The sequence below is a fragment of the Ostrea edulis genome, chromosome 2 (genome assembly GCF_947568905.1).
Source record: "Ostrea edulis chromosome 2, xbOstEdul1.1, whole genome shotgun sequence".
NCBI lineage: Eukaryota > Metazoa > Mollusca > Bivalvia > Ostreida > Ostreidae > Ostrea > Ostrea edulis.
Genome location: NC_079165.1, coordinates 105668516 through 105691346, shown reverse-complemented (window position 1 = coordinate 105691346; position 22831 = coordinate 105668516). Strand labels below are relative to the sequence as shown.

At 34.0% G+C, this 22831-nt stretch overlaps 1 protein-coding gene across 2 annotated transcripts in view; it reads right to left on the bottom strand.

Moving 5' to 3' along the window:
* Positions 1–22831, bottom strand: part of LOC125681099 (adenylate cyclase type 9-like) — a 44607-nt gene that overhangs the window by 8999 nt on the left and 12777 nt on the right. The window contains exons 2-6 of one of the 2 annotated variants that reach the window (XM_048921024.2): positions 16796–16879; positions 15928–16070; positions 12764–12805; positions 11845–11923; positions 3927–4052 (exon numbers count right to left, since the gene is read on the bottom strand). In XM_048921024.2, the coding sequence (XP_048776981.2) occupies positions 3927–4052; positions 11845–11923; positions 12764–12805; positions 15928–16070; positions 16796–16879 (474 nt within the window). The remainder of the gene's footprint in view (positions 1–3926; positions 4053–11844; positions 11924–12763; positions 12806–15927; positions 16071–16795; positions 16880–22831) is intronic. The other variant, XM_048921025.2, reaches the window with a different exon arrangement.

Genomic DNA, 22831 nt, shown 5'->3' with positions numbered 1-22831 from the left:
TCAAATGTGCAAATATCTAAAATTATCAGAGGAAATTCAGACTACCATATATCTTATTGAATTTACTAGTGTTTATTAATTCTATTATGCAAATGTACAGAAATAGGAATTGTGCTGCAAATTAAGACAAAATTTGCAATAAATCACAGGTATATATGATTTTATGTACACTCTTCATGGAATTTCTAGGTTCTTTCATTTCAAAAGTGTGACCTTGACACACAAAAACAAAAAAATCACAACACCCACATTTCTGTGAGTCAAAGGAATACATTCTATCTAGTTGTTGCAGACAAAATATAACATCTCAAAGCATCCAATAAATACTAGAAGAATCAATCTTTATTATAACTATGTTCTGCTATTTATAGACACCTTTGCTTCTTTGGTCAGACACCTATATAAATGCCAGTTTTATTGGTTTTTAATGATGCAAATATGGAGCTGCTTTTAATAAAGGAAAACCATGCATTAGATATGACGAATTTTTATTTCATGGAAATCGAGAATCAAATAATGTCAAGTTCTACGGGAATCAAATAATGTCAAGTTTTACTGCTGCATAAAAAGAACTATTACAACCTGCATCAAGGATTAATTGTCCAATTCAATGGTACTGGAAAGGAGAAATAAACATACTCATGGTCATTGTTACTGTAATATGCAAATTCTGAGATGTATACGAGTTATTTTTCACTAGAGAAGTCCCTTACTTCATAATGTACAAAGAGAATTAATTTCTTAACAAGCAGGATGAGACAAATGCCAATCACTATATGTCTAAATGTGTACAATAAATTTCTCATACACAGTTTAAAGAAAATTATTGAAAGAAAGGTAGCTCACACACCCCATGCTCCAACATTGCTTTACAGTGCCTCATATAATGAATGGTAATGCTATGCATTACTGTAAGAACAGGACAGACGGGCTCGAAATTCTAAGTTCTAAACTCCCAGAAAAATTATTGAATCACAATTTCCTGGGAATATGCACATCTACATAGTGTGTCCTTATTAACTACAAAGTTTCACAAAATTCTGTTGCGCGGTCTCAGAAGAGTTGCGCTGACAGGAACAGGACAGATGGGCTTGAAATTCTAAGTTCAAGAGGGGCATAACTCCCAGAAAAACAAGCATTCTGAGAGTATTGCATGGCAATACATAGTCCCCTACCAGTTGCAAAAATTACTGTACCACAACAATATTCAAAGTTCATTATGTAGGTTATGGTAAAAGCGAAAATTGGGGAACCAGGATAAGAATGGTTGGAAATCAACTACTATTCGAGTAGAGACTAGACCAGAGAAAAGACAAAATTTATAATTAGGTTTAGGTCTTTAACCAAGTCAATAAACTGTGACATGCAGGTGATCATGAATAATTTAGCTATATTGTTGTATTACTATACTAGAAGTTTTAATGAGTGTAGTATTCTTATCTACAGAGATAAGAAACTTGGATGTAAACTAACAATTCATGCTATTTTTCTAAGTCCAAGGGCCATAACTTAATGGAAAATCAACGAAACAAGATGAAATTCGAACTTGATATGTAACTTGTTATGACAAAGCAATGTACCAAATATCAAATGAATATCTGCCAGCACAACCAAAAAAAGTCTGAAAAACTGATTATTCATGCTATTTTTCTAAGTCCAAGGGCCATAACTAAGTAAAAAATCAACAGACCGAGACGAAATTCGAACTTGATCTATAACATGTTATGGCAAAGCAACATACCAAATATAAAATGAATATCTGCAAGAACAGAGAAAAAAAAGTGCAGAAAACTGGACGGACAGTAAAACGGACGGATCACAAACCTAAAAGTCCCCTTCGACTTCATCAGTAGGGGTCTACACTTATTGAATCAAATGACACTGCACAAATTGATGATTGGTGCATCAAGGTCAATTGACTGTCTTGATGGACCTTTTTGTGAACCTTCATGACTATAGAGTATATGTTAAAAGACAGGAACTTTGAACTTCACAAGGTAAAAATATACAAAAAATGTCTAATGCCTGAAAACACACAGAGGTCATTCTAGTTACAACCAACTAACCAGGAATGTTTCTATTGTAAGGTAAAAGCCTGATTCAGTCTCATCTAAAGCACACTGTAGAAGACACATCAGTCAAAGAACAGACAGAAAGACAGACAAGGTGACATCAGTATAAGACCCTAACAAAACCCTGTGATCATTCCCTGCAAGAGTCATTGACCTATATCATCAAACATGTGAAAATCAGTTGTTCTTCAGCAAACGAAGCACTGAAACTTTGGTATAGATACTGTTATAAAAGTCAAGTAAATCCAAACAGCATTCTTAAGTTTTAGCAAAAATGAATAAATTAAAAAAAAAAAAGTTGAATTTATGTATTATGTACAGTGAAACTTCTCCAAACCGGCCCCTCAGAAAACCGGTTCTCCCTGAATATCGGCCGATTTTCAAAGTCCCAGTAGAAACCTTAACATTTCCTTACAAAGAAAGTCTCACAAAACCGGCCACCCCTGAAAACCGGACATCGGCCAGTTTTTAAAGTACAATTGTTAACAAACATGTGTAATTTACCCTTATAATACAGGTCACAATTTGAATACTAGAAAATTTTGGCCAGAGTGGTGATTAAGACTGGCCAGGTGTGAAAAATGACTGATCTACTGGCCAGGTGGGAAATTATCAACTGGAGGTGTGAAAAACACAAGTGGACTCTACAAGTTCTATAGTTTACCTGTGCTGTCCAGGGTGTTAATTGGTGCTTGGCTAATCCAAGTGACCCTTTCAAATTTCTGTATGAAATGTTATAAACAGATATGCACATATTGAATGAATACAATCAATACGCCATATTGTTGCACCATGGATATAAGCGGTAGTTAATTAATAACAAACCCATGACTGTTAATGATAATTTTCAATAGATAAATGATTTTTGGGGGGTTTCCATAGACTTAAAATTCCTAAGAAACATCAAAATTAAAATTACTATACTTTTCAAAAATGTCAAAACAAATTTGTTAACGATATAAGCAATGGACGTAAACAGAGTTTTTATAGGTAAGAGGAATTCCAATAATAGGCCTCTGTGTTTTCTTTATGTATCCTGTTATAAATTTTTGGTTAAAATTAGATGATTGCAGCAAGACTATTTCTCATAATAATTACCTGTAGGTACTAGTGGTCTAGTTTGATCTCCACCGATAATTGATCATAGATCCCCATGTCAAAGTGAGCAGTACCTACTCTGTGTATTAATTGCAGTAATCAAATGGCTATGTGTTTGTTTTGTTTATTAAAACAGAAGCCGAAATTCTACATAAATGCTGCTAGTCTACAGATTTCTATACATATATATCAAATGCAGTTTTATTTAAACGGAATGTTTCCATTATTTATGCATGTCAATGTAAAAATGTTTATTCATATTTAATTAGTTTTAGTGCTATAAATTGAAAATAAACATGTTAGTAAATTATTTTGTTTTATTTCCAATAGTGAAATAATAGTCCTTGAACACCATATTATATGGTTTGTGGTATGTCAATGAAATATCTAATACAAATTGAGCTGAAATATCTTTGAATGCTAAATTCTCAGTTTACCGGCCACCCCTCTAAACCGGCCGTTTTTTTGGTCCGACAGCTGGTCGGTTTAGAGAAGTTTCACTGTATTTCTGAAAAATAGGAGTGTGTATGAATGAGTATGTGAGGGGAAAAAAACAACCATGTGAGTAAGAAAATGTATTAAAACCATTGAGTCATATTTTTGATTCCACAATATTGTAAACATTACATGCAATGGAATATGTAAATTTTAAAAAAATTATAGCGCACAAATTCCAAATATAATAACAACAATGCAGGAACTTTAACAAGACATTTACAGATGTAAAAACAATATGTATACATTGCTGCTAGTGACCTTTTTTGTACTTAATGGTGCTGCTTTCTTTCGTTTCATTGGTCAGTTTTGTATCTCCAGTTCTAACTGCAGAGCCATTTTTGATATGCAAACTGGGATCAACGATCACTAAACTTTCGATTTTTCCTGTCCAATGCAATTACAATGTCATTAATTCATACAAACACAGTATTCACTCAATTACCTTTCCTTAATGACACGTATTCGAAACAGTTCTCTTCAAAGAAAATTTTAGAATTTAAAATTTTTTGTGTACTAATGCTGCTAACATGTGTTTACCAGTAGTTATCTAAATTAATATAAAACTGTTTCCTGAATTCATGAATATATGTTTTTAAAAATTCTCAAACTTACGGAAGCAAAAATAAGTAAGGACTAGCAAGACTAGCGTTTCTAGCACTAAATATCATACATGTGTAGTTGGTTAAACAAGAGTTGCCTCCCTTTTGATTTATTGTGCAGTTCGGAAAATAACACATTGCCATATAGGCTGACTAAAAATGCATATATAGATCCGTCACATATACATCCGTCACATATACCTTGACAAGTTAAAATTTTGTTACCTAGCTGGTCAGATTAATGGGTTAATTACTTTTGGTGTGTTATATCACCTTAAGGTAGTACTCTACATCGTCATAATGGCTGACTTCCTATAAAAACATGGATGAAAAAATCGATATCAGCAATATTTGACTTTTCCTTTTCCATTAAAGTACCTAGCCAAGTAGCTCAGTAGGTTAGAATGCCGACTGCTGAACTGTAGGTCACAGGTTCGAGTCCAGCAGGGGTTTTAATTTTTTTTCAGATTACCTTCTACTAAAATTGTATTTTTTGACAAAATGAAGTAAATTTGAAAATTTTCAACTTCAAAATATTGTTGTACATATCCTCCACTTTTCATCCACATCAAATACTTCTGGTGTAGCATACCTCCTTCACTTGTGTTGTTGTATTGGGTAATATTGTTAACAGTATAGAGCTGTAAAATGAGATTCAATCTTAGAGTTCACTACATCTTGTCTAGCAAACAATGCAAGCGGATTGAAGGATCTAAAGTTGAGTAGATTGAAATTAATGAAATTTTGAAATTCAAGACAGTCAAATCATTTTTACAACATTTGTACAAGTTTCCTTTTAATCATCTCATAAAATGTCATAAAATTTACCTATTTCCAAGGCCATGAAAAGCGATTAAATGTGTGAAAAGTGGTTATATCTTTCAGACTACACACAGGTGCTGTGAGTATATTAGGCTTCTCAACGGCTCCCATACACCTTAACTAGCAAAGCAGACTATGTTTCTGATGACAGAAGCTGAGAATATCTCACATTAAATATTCACAGTATATTGGTAAACTTGCATGATTTGTTACCTTATTTAGCCAGGAAGTCATTCAAATCAAAAAAGTTGTCTTCACGAGATTGATGGAAGTTTTGACCCTCAGAATGTTCTCTATAATTGACAAGTCCCCCCCCCCCCCCCCCCCCCGAGTAGAGTCAATCGCAAGAACTACTGTGATCTTGATTTTTTACCCTCATATCAGTACCTTAATCCATCGTTTTAAACAAGCACAAAGTCTGGAGCTTGTTGTATAATCTTACATTAATCATGATCATTTTGTGAGTACAATTTAAGAAATGGGCCATTTCAAAAACTTTAACTTGGTCCTGTCAATGAGAGTCAACACTACTACATCTGGTGAGCTAGCAATACTGCAGATTTTGTTCGGAAAGTGCTAATGGACGGCAGACTTGACTGCCCTAATACCCAAGTTTCAAAATGCATTCAAGTTCATTCTTGACCGACAGATCTTGTACTAAATATACCTCCAACAGAGAAGAACTCGTAACTGATAACCTATTGGTTGAAGGCTTTTTTATCCCTTGTTGGTAGAGATTGACATATTTTTATACAGAGTGAAATATATCACAACAGCTTCCTACACATACAACATCTTTTAATCATATTTTGCAATCCACCAATCTACATTCCATTTTAAAAAAATGCATCAGAAGCACTGACAACTGACAAAGCAAAAACGAGTATCTTCAATGTGTTTATATGACTGTAGATCTCAGAAGTCCAGAAGCCCTTAAAACCAATAGAAAAATATGTACCAGTATCATAATATTGCACATTGTATTTCAAAGGTGCAACATTTTGTGAGAAGAGTTGTTAGAAGACAACAGAGCTCACAGGGCAGGTTCCAATTCATGAGAGGAGTCTACCAGAAAAAAAACCTATCAATGAGGTTCTTCTTAATGGGAATGGAATCATTTATTTATTTTCATATAACAAGGACTCTATGAAGTTGTAATGAGAATCATACAGTCTAAACCAAAGAGAAGCTATTTTAAAAGCTTTAGAATAAACCTACTCCAAAAAGGACAATCGTGTAACTTATTTAGAAATACAAGTTACAAGCAATGTCTGAATGATGAATGGTTATGTGTATCCATAGAAGCACAAGATTAGGCCAGAACAAAAGCTACTGAGGAATAGAGCTGTTGTAAACACTATAGGGATGGAGCTGTTGTAAACACTATAAGGAATGGAACTGTTATAAACACTATAAGGAATGGAGCTGTTGTAAACACTATAGGGAATGGAGCTGTTGTAAACACTATAAGGAATAGAGCTGTTGTAAACACTATAAGGAATAGAGCTGTTATAAACACTATAAGGAATAGAGCTGTTATAAACACTATAAGGAATAGAGCTGTTGTAAACACTATAAGGAATGGAGCTGTTGTAAACACTATAAGGAATGGAACTGTTATAAACACTATAAGGAATGGAGCTGTTGTAAACACTATAGGGAATGGAGCTGTTGTAAACACTATAGGGAATGGAGCTGTTGTAAACACTATAGGGAATGGAGCTGTTGTAAACACTATAAGGAATGGAGATGTTATAAACACTATAGGGAATGGAGCTGTTGTAAACACTATAGGGAATGGAGCTGTTGTAAACACTATAGGGAATGGAGCTGTTGTAAACACTATAAGGAATAGAGCTGTTGTAAACACTATAAGGAATAGAGCTGTTGTAAACACTATAGGGAATAGAGCTGTTATAAACACTATAAAGAATAGAGCTGTTGTAAACACTATAAGGAATAGAGCTGTTGTAAACACTATAAAGAATAGAGCTGTTATAAACACTATAAAGAATAGAGCTGTTGTAAACACTATAAGGAATAGAGCTGTTATAAACACTATAAAGAATAGAGCTGTTATAAACACTATAAAGAATAGAGCTGTTGTAAACACTATAGGGAATAGAGCTGTTATAAACACTATAAGGAATAGAGCTGTTATAAACACTATAAGGAATAGAGCTGTTGTAAACACTATAAGGAATAGAGCTGTTGTAAACACTATAAGGAATAGAGCTGTTATAAACACTATAAGGAATAGAGCTGTTGTAAACACCATAAAGAATGGAGCTGTTGTAAACACTATAAGGAATGGAGCTGTTGTAAACACTATAAAGAATAGAGCTGTTGTAAACACTATAAGGAATAGAGCTGTTATAAACACTATAAGGAATAGAGCTGTTGTAAACACTATAGGGAATGGAGCTGTTGTAAACACTATAAGGAATGGAGCTGTTGTAAACACTATAAGGAATGGAGCTGTTGTAAACACTATAAGGAATAGAGCTGTTGTAAACACTATAGGGAATAGAGCTGTTATAAACACTATAAAGAATAGAGCTGTTGTAAACACTATAGGGAATAGAGCTGTTATAAACACTATAAAGAATAGAGCTGTTGTAAACACTATAAGGAATGGAGCTGTTGTAAACACTATAGGGAATGGAACTGTTGTAAACACTATAAGGAATGGAGCTGTTGTAAACACTATAAAGAATAGAGCTGTTGTAAACACTATAAGGAATAGAGCTGTTATAAACACTATAAGGAATAGAGCTGTTATAAACACTATAAGGAATAGAGCTGTTGTAAACACTATAGGGAATGGAGCTGTTGTAAACACTATAAGGAATGGAGCTGTTGTAAACACTATAAGGAATGGAGCTGTTGTAAACACTATAGGGAATGGAGCTGTTGTAAACACTATAGGGAATGGAGCTGTTGTAAACACTATAAAGAATAGAGCTGTTGTAAACACTATAGGGAATAGAGCTGTTATAAACACTATAAAGAATAGAGCTGTTGTAAACACTATAAGGAATGGAGCTGTTGTAAACACTATAAGGAATGGAGCTGTTGTAAACACTATAGGGAATAGAGCTGTTGTAAACACTATAGGGAATGGAGCTGTTGTAAACACTATAGGGAATGGAGCTGTTGTAAACACTATAAGGAATAGAGCTGTTATAAACACTATAAGGAATAGAGCTGTTATAAACACTATAAAGAATAGAGCTGTTGTAAACACTATAAGGAATGGAGCTGTTGTAAACACTATAGGGAATAGAGCTGTTATAAACACTATAAGGAATAGAGCTGTTATAAACACTATAAGGAATAGAGCTGTTGTAAACACTATAAGGAATAGAGCTGTTGTAAACACTATAAGGAATAGAGCTGTTGTAAACACTATAGGGAATGGAGCTGTTGTAAACACTATAAGGAATGGAGCTGTTGTAAACACTATAAGGAATGGAGCTGTTGTAAACACTATAAGGAATAGAGCTGTTGTAAACACTATAGGGAATAGAGCTGTTATAAACACTATAAAGAATAGAGCTGTTGTAAACACTATAGGGAATAGAGCTGTTATAAACACTATAAAGAATAGAGCTGTTGTAAACACTATAAGGAATGGAGCTGTTGTAAACACTATAGGGAATGGAACTGTTGTAAACACTATAAGGAATGGAGCTGTTGTAAACACTATAAAGAATAGAGCTGTTGTAAACACTATAAGGAATAGAGCTGTTATAAACACTATAAGGAATAGAGCTGTTATAAACACTATAAGGAATAGAGCTGTTGTAAACACTATAGGGAATGGAGCTGTTGTAAACACTATAAGGAATGGAGCTGTTGTAAACACTATAAGGAATGGAGCTGTTGTAAACACTATAGGGAATGGAGCTGTTGTAAACACTATAGGGAATGGAGCTGTTGTAAACACTATAAAGAATAGAGCTGTTGTAAACACTATAGGGAATAGAGCTGTTATAAACACTATAAGGAATAGAGCTGTTGTAAACACCATAAAGAATGGAGCTGTTGTAAACACTATAAGGAATGGAGCTGTTGTAAACACTATAAGGAATGGAGCTGTTGTAAACACTATAGGGAATGGAGCTGTTGTAAACACTATAGGGAATGGAGCTGTTGTAAACACTATAAAGAATAGAGCTGTTGTAAACACTATAGGGAATAGAGCTGTTATAAACACTATAAGGAATAGAGCTGTTGTAAACACTATAAGGAATAGAGCTGTTATAAACACTATAAGGAATAGAGCTGTTGTAAACACCATAAAGAATGGAGCTGTTGTAAACACTATAAGGAATGGAGCTGTTGTAAACACTATAAAGAATAGAGCTGTTGTAAACACTATAAGGAATAGAGCTGTTATAAACACTATAAGGAATAGAGCTGTTGTAAACACTATAGGGAATGGAGCTGTTGTAAACACTATAAGGAATGGAGCTGTTGTAAACACTATAAGGAATGGAGCTGTTGTAAACACTATAAGGAATAGAGCTGTTGTAAACACTATAGGGAATAGAGCTGTTATAAACACTATAAAGAATAGAGCTGTTGTAAACACTATAAGGAATGGAGCTGTTGTAAACACTATAAGGAATGGAGCTGTTGTAAACACTATAAAGAATAGAGCTGTTGTAAACACTATAAGGAATAGAGCTGTTATAAACACTATAAGGAATAGAGCTGTTATAAACACTATAAGGAATAGAGCTGTTGTAAACACTATAGGGAATGGAGCTGTTGTAAACACTATAAGGAATGGAGCTGTTGTAAACACTATAAGGAATGGAGCTGTTGTAAACACTATAGGGAATGGAGCTGTTGTAAACACTATAGGGAATGGAGCTGTTGTAAACACTATAAAGAATAGAGCTGTTGTAAACACTATAAGGAATGGAGCTGTTGTAAACACTATAAAGAATAGAGCTGTTGTAAACACTATAAAGAATAGAGCTGTTGTAAACACTATAAGGAATAGAGCTGTTATAAACACTATAAAGAATAGAGCTGTTGTAAACACTATAGGGAATGGAACTGTTGTAAACACTATAAGGAATGGAGCTGTTGTAAACACTATAAAGAATAGAGCTGTTGTAAACACTATAAGGAATAGAGCTGTTATAAACACTATAAGGAATAGAGCTGTTATAAACACTATAAGGAATAGAGCTGTTGTAAACACTATAGGGAATGGAGCTGTTGTAAACACTATAAGGAATGGAGCTGTTGTAAACACTATAAGGAATGGAGCTGTTGTAAACACTATAGGGAATGGAGCTGTTGTAAACACTATAGGGAATGGAGCTGTTGTAAACACTATAAAGAATAGAGCTGTTGTAAACACTATAGGGAATAGAGCTGTTATAAACACTATAAAGAATAGAGCTGTTGTAAACACTATAAGGAATGGAGCTGTTGTAAACACTATAAGGAATGGAGCTGTTGTAAACACTATAGGGAATAGAGCTGTTGTAAACACTATAGGGAATGGAGCTGTTGTAAACACTATAGGGAATGGAGCTGTTGTAAACACTATAAGGAATAGAGCTGTTATAAACACTATAAGGAATAGAGCTGTTATAAACACTATAAAGAATAGAGCTGTTGTAAACACTATAAGGAATGGAGCTGTTGTAAACACTATAGGGAATAGAGCTGTTGTAAACACTATAGGGAATGGAGCTGTTGTAAACACTATAAAGAATAGAGCTGTTGTAAACACTATAAGGAATAGAGCTGTTATAAACACTATAAGGAATAGAGCTGTTATAAACACTATAAGGAATGGAGCTGTTGTAAACACCATAAAGAATGGAGCTGTTGTAAACACTATAAGGAATAGAGCTGTTGTAAACACTATAAGGAATAGAGCTGTTGTAAACACTATAGGGAATGGAGCTGTTGTAAACACTATAGGGAATGGAGCTGTTGTAAACACCATAACCTGGTCATTGATACAGAAAAAATGGTCAGATGCAGCATCCGAATCAAATATGGTTGTTTGTTTCCATAGATGCAACACCCATGCATGTTTAAATCAAGAAACATTAGTAGATTCCTGAAAACTGAACACTAAAAACAATTTAATCTGCTGTAAAAACTATAACCTGGTTACTATCCAGAAAGTATAGGACGGGTGACATTACTATAAGGCTTCCATAACTTTGATGTAGGGTCCCTTAAAAAATGCCCTCTCACCTTATAAAACTATGACAAAAACACATCACTTGGTTTTTTCCCAAACACACTGTTGCTTTCAGGTAGCATTCCAAGACATGTAATGCATCCTCAAAACCTACAACCAATGTTTTCACATAATCATGAAGACATGAAGCTTAAGTTGCCAAAGGTTGAAATCCTGATTGCTATCACTTTTCATAGTCTTCATCTATTACTGTAATGTAGCCTTATCAATATATTGCTGTCTTGTCTCGGCTTCTTCCACCGGATCAGCAATGTATGCCTACTGTATAATTACATAGTAACAGGTGCATTGTTCCTTACAGTAATAACACTGCTGTTTGTGCTCTATCATTATCTATGATATTTCAGATGTATTAACTTGAAGCACTGTCAGCAGACCGCAGCATTGTAAACTCCCACTGTGAACAATAGCCATATCATATTAACAGAACTAAGCAATGTTTAACTGTTAGCTGAATATATGGGAGTGAAATGATACTGGCAGTGAGAGACAAAGCTAGAAGCTCAAGCGTTACCATTATCCTGCTCCAGAGAAATATCGCTGACACTTCTTCTTCCCAGCAGGTTACGGGTTATACCGTTCACATCAGAAGACTGAAAATGTCAACAACAAAAAATTCAGAAGTTATCTCTCTTTGTATTTCACATTCCAAACCCCCTTCCCCTCCTCCAAATAATCTTAGGATACAATCAATATTGAAGCAGATAGGCTGGCCGCTAGGTCCTAGATTTCTAGCTGTATTAAACAGAATGTTCAATTAACCACTCAGTGGTGCAGGATGTCTGGTATCAATGTCTCTCTAATGATACACTACTGTGACAAGGGATATATTCAGGGTAACAAAAGAAAAGACCTATAAGGGAGACAATTCAGGGTAACAAAAGAAAAGACCTACAGGGGAGAACAATTTTCCGGAAAAAGTCGCACTGTTATACAGTGTATCAAGTTTCTTTAGTAATTTTCTGTCGTCCATATGTATATGAATTTTTCATATGTTCATTTCGAAACTATATTTCATCACAGGCTCCTGAAGTGTGGATAGTGTGTATAGATCTTATGTACATACCCCCCCCCCCCTAATATTTTAGCATTTCCTAGCCTTGTGTATCCACTATAATCCTGAATGCAGCCTTGGATCCAATGATTAGATATCTCCCAAAATTTAATCACTTGTTAGTCATAAGTACTATCTTTATATCTCCCAAAATTTAATCACTTGTTAGTCATAAGTACTATCTTTATATCTCCCAAAATTTAATCACTTGTTAGTCATAAGTACTATCTTTGGTGGGAATTCCATAAAAATAAAAATCGGAGGTACAGCAAAGCTTCTAATAAATCACTGCAGATGCTGATCGTTACCGATTTGTGTAAGTTAGCTAAATACATAACACTGACCCATTTTACAGACTCACCATAGCATGTGGACATACCTTGGATTCAAAGTGGTTGGAAAGTCTGTGCTTTTCTGATGTCTGCAAAGTAAATAATAAAAACATTAGTTATCTTATGTGGAGCTGTGCTTGATGATAACTAATGGTTCCACAGGAAATCTGACACAGTAGTTTTCACTCACAATATAAACACCTTCTATTTAAGCCTTCACATGGGGGTCCTACAGAGTGTGACGACAATAATTTAGATTTTACATAATTCAAATTATTTTCCAAAGCAATGTTAACTTTTAAAAAATGACAATGTCCTTCATAAATACTGAAATTTCAAAAGGAAATCTTTAAGATTTGTGACTAAACAATGAATATATTCACTAGCCATTTTTTTTTTCATTTCTTGTCTTACAATGTCAGAAATCGAGGTAGGTATTTCATTGTCTGTTGTAATTTTTTTTTTTTTTTTTTTACCAAAAACATAATTTGAAGTCTTCATTTTGATTTCAAAAATAGATCAACTTCATGAACAAGAATGATGTTTCTGTTGCTGAAGTATCAATGAAATGTAATGCGAATCTAGTGCACAAAGTCTCTGTATATTTATGCAAAGGAAAATGATACCAAAAAAATGCACTCTTTCGTCATTATTTCAAAAATATTTATGACAAGCATATCTGAGGATTGCCAACAATTTTGTTGTACATGTTGTACACACCCACGATAAAACTAAAGTAAACTTTGTTTAAAAAGATTTTAGATTATTTTCAAGGGTGGGGTGTTGCAACTTAGAGACCCATACCCAAGCCATACATAATAGTCCTTGGTGGAAATTTTGACAAAACCTTAACATGTTTTATGTGACTATGTATTTTAAAAGTCTCAGCTACAAATTTTTGTCAGTTTCAGCAGCTTGCAAAACTCATGAAAAGTTTCTCTAATGAGAAGCACCATACCGACACGATATCCTCACGTTCAACTCCAAAATTTACATATCAGCCTTCATCATAAGATTTCATGAGTTACATTTGAAAGTCTGTCCTGTCTTTGTTGCGAGACAAATTTCCCTGGGCTGGTTGAGATTGCAAGCACGATAAAGATGTACATATATAGAACACATACATGTGATTACACATCAATTCAACAAGTTTGCCTGCAGGGCATGACTACATATAAAATCCAAATTAAATCTGAAATTCGGCAAAATGGTCTCTTGTTCAAACAAAGTGACCAGTTTTTGTAAACAATTGACACAAAATAAAAACCCTGCAATAAATTTCAGTATGGTAGTGTGTACAGATAAATTAAGGAGTACTTGCAAAAAGCAAATCTGAAGATAAAATTACAGACAGTCTTTTTGCAACAGAGAGACAATTAAGGCATTTTGAAGTTTCTATAGTAATTTGTAAGTAATGATTCAAATTTGCCTGGAGAAGGGGGCTGAATTAATGTGATGAACAGATAGATGAACACTTCACAAGATAACAATCAGACTTCCTGTGAACATAAAGACACAGCATGTTCTGGGACTTCTCTACGTGCTTCGTCAACTTTCAATTAATACTCAAACTATCGGTCCTAATTGATCTATCCACCAGGCTATGTTCAACATCAAAGTCCTCCTTTTCCTCACATGCTTCATTCTACCTAAATGACTTCTCACAATTAGAAAGCAATCAAATGCTACACAGCTCAAACCAATTTCCCCACTAGCAGCTATTCTGTCTGTACCAAGTTACAAGTGAGCATAAATTTTTTTATTCTGAACTCGGAATAATTACCATTCTTTGTTTCAGTATCAGACCTAAAATCAAATTTCCAGCAATCCAAGACCATTTCGTCCAAATAATTTGCACATACATCAAACATTGGTTTTGCAAGCCCTGAGTAAAAGCAATCTGCAGAGATATATTTGTTGGAATATTTGGGGCAGACTCATCTCATGAGAGCCCCATCATTGGTTTATTTCCTTATCAGTGAAATTTAATGGAGTCTGTCATGCAAGTTTTTCTCTCTTTTAGGACTACTCAACAATACTTTCATGTGAAACTGATATTATTGAAGTATGGCATATCTCTGAACATGAAATTGTTGTAATTTCCATATGAATAATTCCAGTGTAATCAAAATTAAACTAATGACCAAACAGGTGTAATTTTTGTTTTTGTTTTGTATCAGACGGTCCATATCTATTACAATATGGTATAAAGACATGTTATCATGCATATCTCCGAAAGAAAAGACATTTTTTCCAAGGAAAATTATCATCAATTTTCAATTTTTACATTAATTGCTCTGAATAATTTCTTAATCTGCATGAGATATGGGTAACCACAGGAAGGAACAACACAATGTCTTATAGGAATTTCATTTATGATAAAACCAACAGGACTCCACAACTAGTTTTGCAATCTGTTGTAATGGTAGCCATAAACCACTCTGGTCCTGATTATTGAAACACATTTTTCAAGACAACTTTTCACGAGAAACCCGCATTGTTTAAAGATGAGTAGACAAAATTGATATATATGCAATACACCACCATGTTTTGGTGTGTGTAGTCCCCTCAGGCCTGTTCAACATAGCTGAAGCTGCAGAACTGTAGCTCTCTGGATAATATTTTAGATAGCCAAATTTATTTCCACAGAGCTAAAGTTTTGCAGATGACCTTTCTGCACTTACGAGGTAGATAGTGATAAATGTTATGTTAGGATGATGTCATAACGTGGTTTATTGTAATTAATTCAAATTTAAACAGCAGAGCTGTCAAGATGCTCACTCCTTCATTTTCCAGCTGTTAATATCATACTGATGCTAAAACTTGAACACTCATCCTTCATCTATGTATAGGTATAAATGACACTCAGTTTGAACGAAAAAAGAGCCCACTGTATTTAAGAGCTTCAGAAAGACTCCACACTTCCTTGTATCCATAGACTGCAGTCATCTTTTTTTTTATATGCATCATCATCAATCACTTTTACATACCTAATTTTATCAAGATGGATTTATCAATGTTACAGAATTTTCATTAAGTTTCATAAATTTTCCGAATGATTGTTAATAATGCCTGAAATTATCATAACTAGATTATAACAATGGGAAGAATTAATATTTGGTTAAAACTTTGCAATGCTTAAACTGCGTATTAGCCAAACCCATTACAATTTTTACGCATGTAATTGAATCTTGATTTCAATGTGTTCCACCTCATCCAAGTCGTCTGGATTTCCCTCTGCATGCCCTGTACCACTGTCTGCTCCCGGCTGATTACTAGAAGTTGGATCCACTCCTTCATCGTCCTCTTTGGTTGTCTCATTCTTGTATCCATTGATGAAATAAGTCTTGATTACTACAGAAATTGTGAAATCTTTATCAGTATTTTATTTGGTCAGCTGCAAATGCATCAACTTCTTAATCTATTATAGCATAGCAGTCACCATACTGGAGATTACTGAAAGTCAACAACCATCACATCTTCCTTTATTAGAGGGCTGTTGAAAATCCATTCCCAAGGATATAGATGACATTTATTGAGCATGTGAAGTCTGCCCTTACAGCTTATAGGGCAGCAAGTTGTTCATCTTGCAGATATTTTTCATACACAAATGAAAATGGTTTACAATTAATTCTCTGAAGCTAATGCTGCCAAATACCATTTTCCTTTTAGTCTTTTAGAATTACTAGAAGACATTAGTCTTGGACCATTTTTCCTACAGACAGTGCATAATTAGTTTATTATCATCAGTTGTTTTTTTTTTAAAACAATGTAAGCAAACAAAACAGAATTTAAGACGGGGCAAATGACCCTAAAATGAACCAAACAAAATGGACACAGTGAAAATGATGGCTTTTAACCATCTCCAGTGTCTTATAAACATTACCATATATTGATCTGCAAAATTTTATAATGATTTGGAAGCGACTGCTTTAAAGCAACCAGTTCCTAATGGAATCGCCGATACATTTTTATTATGAAATCCAACTCTCCTTATTTATACTAATGCAGATGAGCCTGGGGTTAATAGTCAATGGCTGACCTTTTTATTTCCCTGGTATCGATTTAAGAGGACCAACCTTTCTGTTCCTCGGTGTGTCTGACTGCATAGGTAGATTTACTGGTATCATACTCCTCTATCAGGACTTTATAGGTCCTGTTGTCTGCAAAGAATCAAAGACAAATATTTATATTAAGTTTTCAAAATACCACTTCCAGGAGATCTATCATTTGTCTTTGTAGAACTGACAGTCCCAAGTTCAACCTGGAATGTTTCGTGTCAAGCAGGTGCATATTAATTACCCATTGAACAGTGATTGCTAGATCTGACATTTTTCCCAGGTGCTAACATAACTCAAGGGTGAAGTGATAAATGACATCATGAAGATAATTATAAGAACATGTCACCATCTTGAATGGCTAACCAGAATATCTTTGGTGTACTTTTGTGTAACATAGATCACATTATGGAAAAAAATACAGTTTAACCTTGATTTCCCAAACTCATACCAGTTAATTGAGAGGCCACTTGTCCTTATCTAAATGCTAACAATGGTACGAACATGGTTGAAGGGAATATAAGCTTTAATACATTGGCAATAAAGCAAAATTCATCTCCAAGATGACTAAACAATCACAAAATAATAATTCTGATATAACGATAAATGTAAGAAAAGAAAGCACTCTGATGGTTCCTGAAGATTGATGCATTTCATTTTGCAACCATAAAACAAAAACATTGATAATATTTCTAATTTTAATAGCAATGTGCATAAATTTCTGCATTGGTGCAGATACACGAGTATAGAAGATGTAGTTTCTTCTGCTGGGTCATAATTCTGTGGATTTATGTTTCCAATATAGCCCACAGGTTTATCACCCTGAAGATTTATCTGTGATGAAAATAATTATTTTCAATTTAATATTTCATCATACTATTTCTATGAAGCAGTATATCACTGCTCAGTATTGCTCAGAGTTCTGCTTGAACTGCATTACCATGGGCAATTTTAAACTTGTATGAACTGCTTTCACTGTTAACTCCAAAATAGCCTCCCTATTCATTATTATAACTACTAAGTCATTGGGATACATGTACAACAATTCATGTTCCGGAGATATCAATATACATGTACATGTGCAATAATTACATGGACCACACATACATTGTATATATATAATTCTTTACTCAATACCCTTACCGACCATTGCAAAACCCATCTTCTAGTTGAAATATGGCTATTCAAATCTAAATTTCATGGTATTCAAATCTACATTTCATGTCAAGTCATATTTTCAAAAAGATTTGAGGGATGGAGGAAGGGAGGAAAACAAAAATAAACATAAACTCATCTATCATCAAAACAGGTCATCAATTATACATGTACATTAAATGTAAAGCTGGGTTGAAATACTCAGGGGAATTTAATTTGTCAGTGAATTCAAATCATCTACCTAATCATCCAACTCTACTTTATATTTCTATATAAGATCTATTTTCAATATGGTACACCCTACACTCCATCAACATTCACTGGAAAGCTGGTCTTTTTTAAAAATGGTAATTTTGCTTAAACTTGCAAGTGACCGTGACCCAAACGCACATTTTCCAAGACTGCTAACATTGCGGAAATCTGTACCACACCAAAAAAAATAAAAGCACATATACACCAATCAAATAGATAATGTCTAGGTACATGTACCTAAACAATCTTGTTACTTGCATGAAAGAATTTCCAAGAGAAAGTAATAACGCATAAAAGACTACATATATATCACTGATGCTACTACGGCATCAACTCAATATCATTCTGTCTACATACACCAGACTGGTTCTAAGCCTAAATCAGTTAATGCAGAACATTACCACCAACACCATAAAATGAGGAGAAAAAACATCCCATGTCAGCAGCAGCAACACCAGAATCTATCAATTTCTTTCTGTAATGTTAAGTCGTAAATATTGGGAGTGTGAGAAGTTTGTTACTATGAATCACGTCCCCATTAGTTCTCTGGGTCCTCACTCCTTAAATTCTGTCACCATCAGATTTTTTTCAAGCATAGAAGCATTGCCTAAAACACATATTTTATTATCTGGTTTGTTTCACCATACTCATTTGAATTTCTTTTGCACAATATGGAAATGCTTTGACTGGATATGTACCATGTGACACTACAATTAAAATGGCTAAAATATGAACTGTCCGTGTCACTAGTCTCCTTCCACAAGATGTTTGGCTACTTCCATAAACTCCAATGAGCAAGTGTCTGGGAAAGATTCAAGATGTTACAGTTGTGTTGTCAGAATGAGGCTTAGCAGAATTCTGGTATTGAATCTGATTGGCTTATTTAATAAGACCACATCTCCAAAATACTTGAATTTACTTTTCAAACTCGAAGAACTAAAGGTCAACTGTTCAACAAGTATAGTTGACAGGAAAGATATTTTGCAGTGCTACCCTAATGGGTAAAGATGTAAAAAGACTGTCCTGTACACCGATTTTTAAAAATTGCTTTCGGAGACCATTTAGTGAAAGTAGGCTACAGAGCTCCATCACAATTCCTTTATTATCGTCGCATCTTCTGCAGTGTTAATCAAAAACAGATTAAGAATAGAAAATCTATAGACAGTTTCATGATTTATAATGCATATGTGCCTCTAATTTTAATATTTTTTGTCATAATTTAAATCAAACCAAACTGGTCATAATTAACTGTTATAGCAAATCTTTACCAAACTCTCATTTGTTGTAGTTTATGGAAACAGGCAAGTGTCTGGTTGAATGAAACTACAATTGCACCTAAATTTTAACACAAAACACTTAAAATGGCAACTTTTCAAATTCCGAACCATGGATAATATAAAATGCAGGAATATTTTTAAAGTCAAGATATTAATTTCAGAATAAAAAAGTGACCTTTTCATAGAATTTTGTGAATATTATGTCAAGAAATCCCGCACTGAATTATTCAGTCCCATACAGAAATATTTTGGTCATTGTTTCTATTATCAAGAAATGAGGTTCTAAGTCAGAATTTGTAACAAAGGTTGAAGGATATATCGCAATTCTTATGCAATCTAAAGCTGTTACAGACAGTTTGGCAATAATCAGCAAAGTAATAGCTTAGGCAGCTAATGCCTCTTTAAGGTATTTAGGAACTTTAGACTTCACTTCAACAATGGAACAACCTAATGGGTTTCAAAATGATAATCCTCTTACGAAACATTGCTCAATAAAGTTTGCATCGATACCTGTGGGGAAAACTAATTCTTCAACAACTAGAAGGATTTCATGAAAAAATTTGCATACTACCCCCCCCCCCCCCTTATATTTTAGACAGGGCAGGTAACTCCTATTATTAACTAAATGGATTTAGATTAACTCACACTGCCAGTATATAGCACATTAAAGCTGTATGATCCAGTGTTCATGTATCATTTTTTAAACATAATTACTTTAGAGCAGATTAATTAGTTTTTAAAATTATTAACTTTCCCTTAAGTACATGCTTGAAAACATTTGCATGTGAAAGAAAACAGAGAGAAGATTTAATAATATTAAATGTAAATATAGTGGGTATGCAAAAATTATACATTGTCTGTTAGGCGTCTATAAATAGCCCCACTCACATCAGAGGAATCCCAACATGATGTATATAACTCAGACGCAACTCTCTAACTTTATAGCTGATAGTGCACAAAACAACGAATTACTAAGAGGCATTTGATATTTTTATTTCTTTTAAACTTATGGCATGGTACTGTTGTAAAAAGACACATAGTTTTTCACAGATAAGACCACCGATAATCTGAAAGCCTGAACTGGACATGTGACTCTCACATGAAATGGCCGAGTGACAGTTGTTTGTAAACACAATTTAAAATCAAATAATTCTGGTTAAGACAAGTGAAATGATGTATGACATGTTGTAGAACCTCATAAATACATATGTGCGATGATTTAACAGCATTTTCACACGGTGGATAAATATGGAAATTCGAACCATACAACTTTAAGGAACCCTGGCAGACTCCTTGCAATGAAAGTGAGTGTTATGTATTATATCTGATTTTGTGGCAAATGATGACATCTCACAATGAGTGAAAAGTTCTCAAAATAATGTAAAACTAATAAGCAAACAAATAAAGGATTGATCTTATTCACCATTTCAAAATTTGTAGAGTTTAGTATAAGTTGAAAGATGGGTGTTCCATTGTATTGGGAATGCACTGTTTCCAAGAGGTATAAAATTAAATGACATAATTAAGACGTAAAAGTGAATCAATTTTCTGGCTTCAAAAATACATTAAATAGCAAACTTGGTTTCTTGATTATTAATTTTTTTATGCCCAATCGATAAGACAAGAAACAGTTCCATGGAAGACAAAGTTATTTGCCATAATGTATCTAGAATCCTCAAGCAAACAGTGGAAAACCTCCAGAGAGGGCAATCAATGCAGAAGAATATTGTTCAAAAATGGCCTCAGACTGAGAAGCATAAAAGTGACACAAGACACAGATGTGCTGACAGTGCTTTTAGAAGTGACAGTTCATGTACAGCTTTGTCCTTCTCTTCAGTCAATGAACAAAAGTAATGTATAACTAGTCTCAACAAAACATCAATATCTATATACAGAATCTGATATCAAATCAAAACGGCCTTTTCTTGCTGTCTTAGTCATAATACATGTACTGCTAATCAGATATGGAACCTAATCCACAACAAAGCTATACAACTAAACAAACTGCATGAAGGGATGGAAAATTGATTCTTTGACATGTTTACACAGACAGTCTTGATATACGTATTAGGATTCAGACTAAACCAGCAACAACATAAAATTTCAAAAAGAATTCCTGTAAAAACACCAAAGGTATCATAGTCTGAGAACGGCAGTTACCATGGTTACATGTAAGTCATAGAAAGGAAGGGCTACCAGTACTCTGGATTTACAGAACTGTACAAAGAACAGTACGGAAAGTAGTTTTTTAATGAAAAAGAATATCATTGTCTTTCATTGAGATATACACCATAATGAAGTAATCTCTTAACAACAACTATCTCAAAATTTAATACAAGCACAAAAAGAAGAAATGAATAAAAAAGAATCCACATGGTTAACATCGATGATGGCCATTGATACATGTAAAAGCATTCACATTCCTCATTACATGATCACATGACTGTGGCATGTGCTCCCTACCAGTGAAACACAGCACCTTCAATAAATGTAAGTATGCCATGATAATATTTTTTTCATATCTTGATGAATACATATTTGTGAAACAGTAATATCTTACTCCAAGTACAGTCAAAGCGCATGGGTTAAGGGAGGGGGGGGGGGGGGGGGGATTGCTGCCCCTTTTGTGGCACATTATAATCTTGTTTTAATTAAAAATATTTCTTGCAAAAAGGAGGCTGCATTCCCATTACTCACTTTGCTGTACAATCAATGACGAATTCGAAAGACGGAGAAAATTTATTGAGAGGAAGGACTTAATATTATAGATTGGTATTGTTGTGAAATTATATTAGGAACATTTATTTCTTGCTCACGTCAATACTGCCCAATTCTGCATGGGCTTAAGAAATTCCGAGAAATATGTAGGTGTTTTATGCTCCAAGCCATATCGGGGTAATTTCTGTAAAAAGTTAATTAATCATTACTAAAATCTGTACAATAGAGCACAAAGGAAAATTTTAAGATGTAACAGACAGAAAAGACAGTGGTTCAATGACTTAAAGAGACATGAAAAATCAATTGTATATCCCATGTTACTTTGATGATTGATAAAAAAAACTCCAACAAGTCTATCTTTTTTATATGTTTAGTATATACAGTATGAATATATACATTGTTTGTGATTTGGTATATAATGGTAACCAAATTCAACGAATGAAGCTCTAGAGAAGTAATTCAAAGAACATCCTTAGATGCAACTTCCAAGCAAATTCGGTTTAGATAAGGCTTATGTATATAACTCTTAGGGAAAATGATTGAACATAAACTCTTCCCAACTTCCTCAGGAGTAGTACATGTAATACAATTTGATTCCCTAATCAGCTCACATGGTAGCGACCTATTGAGCCCATCAAAGGATCTAATTTTGAAT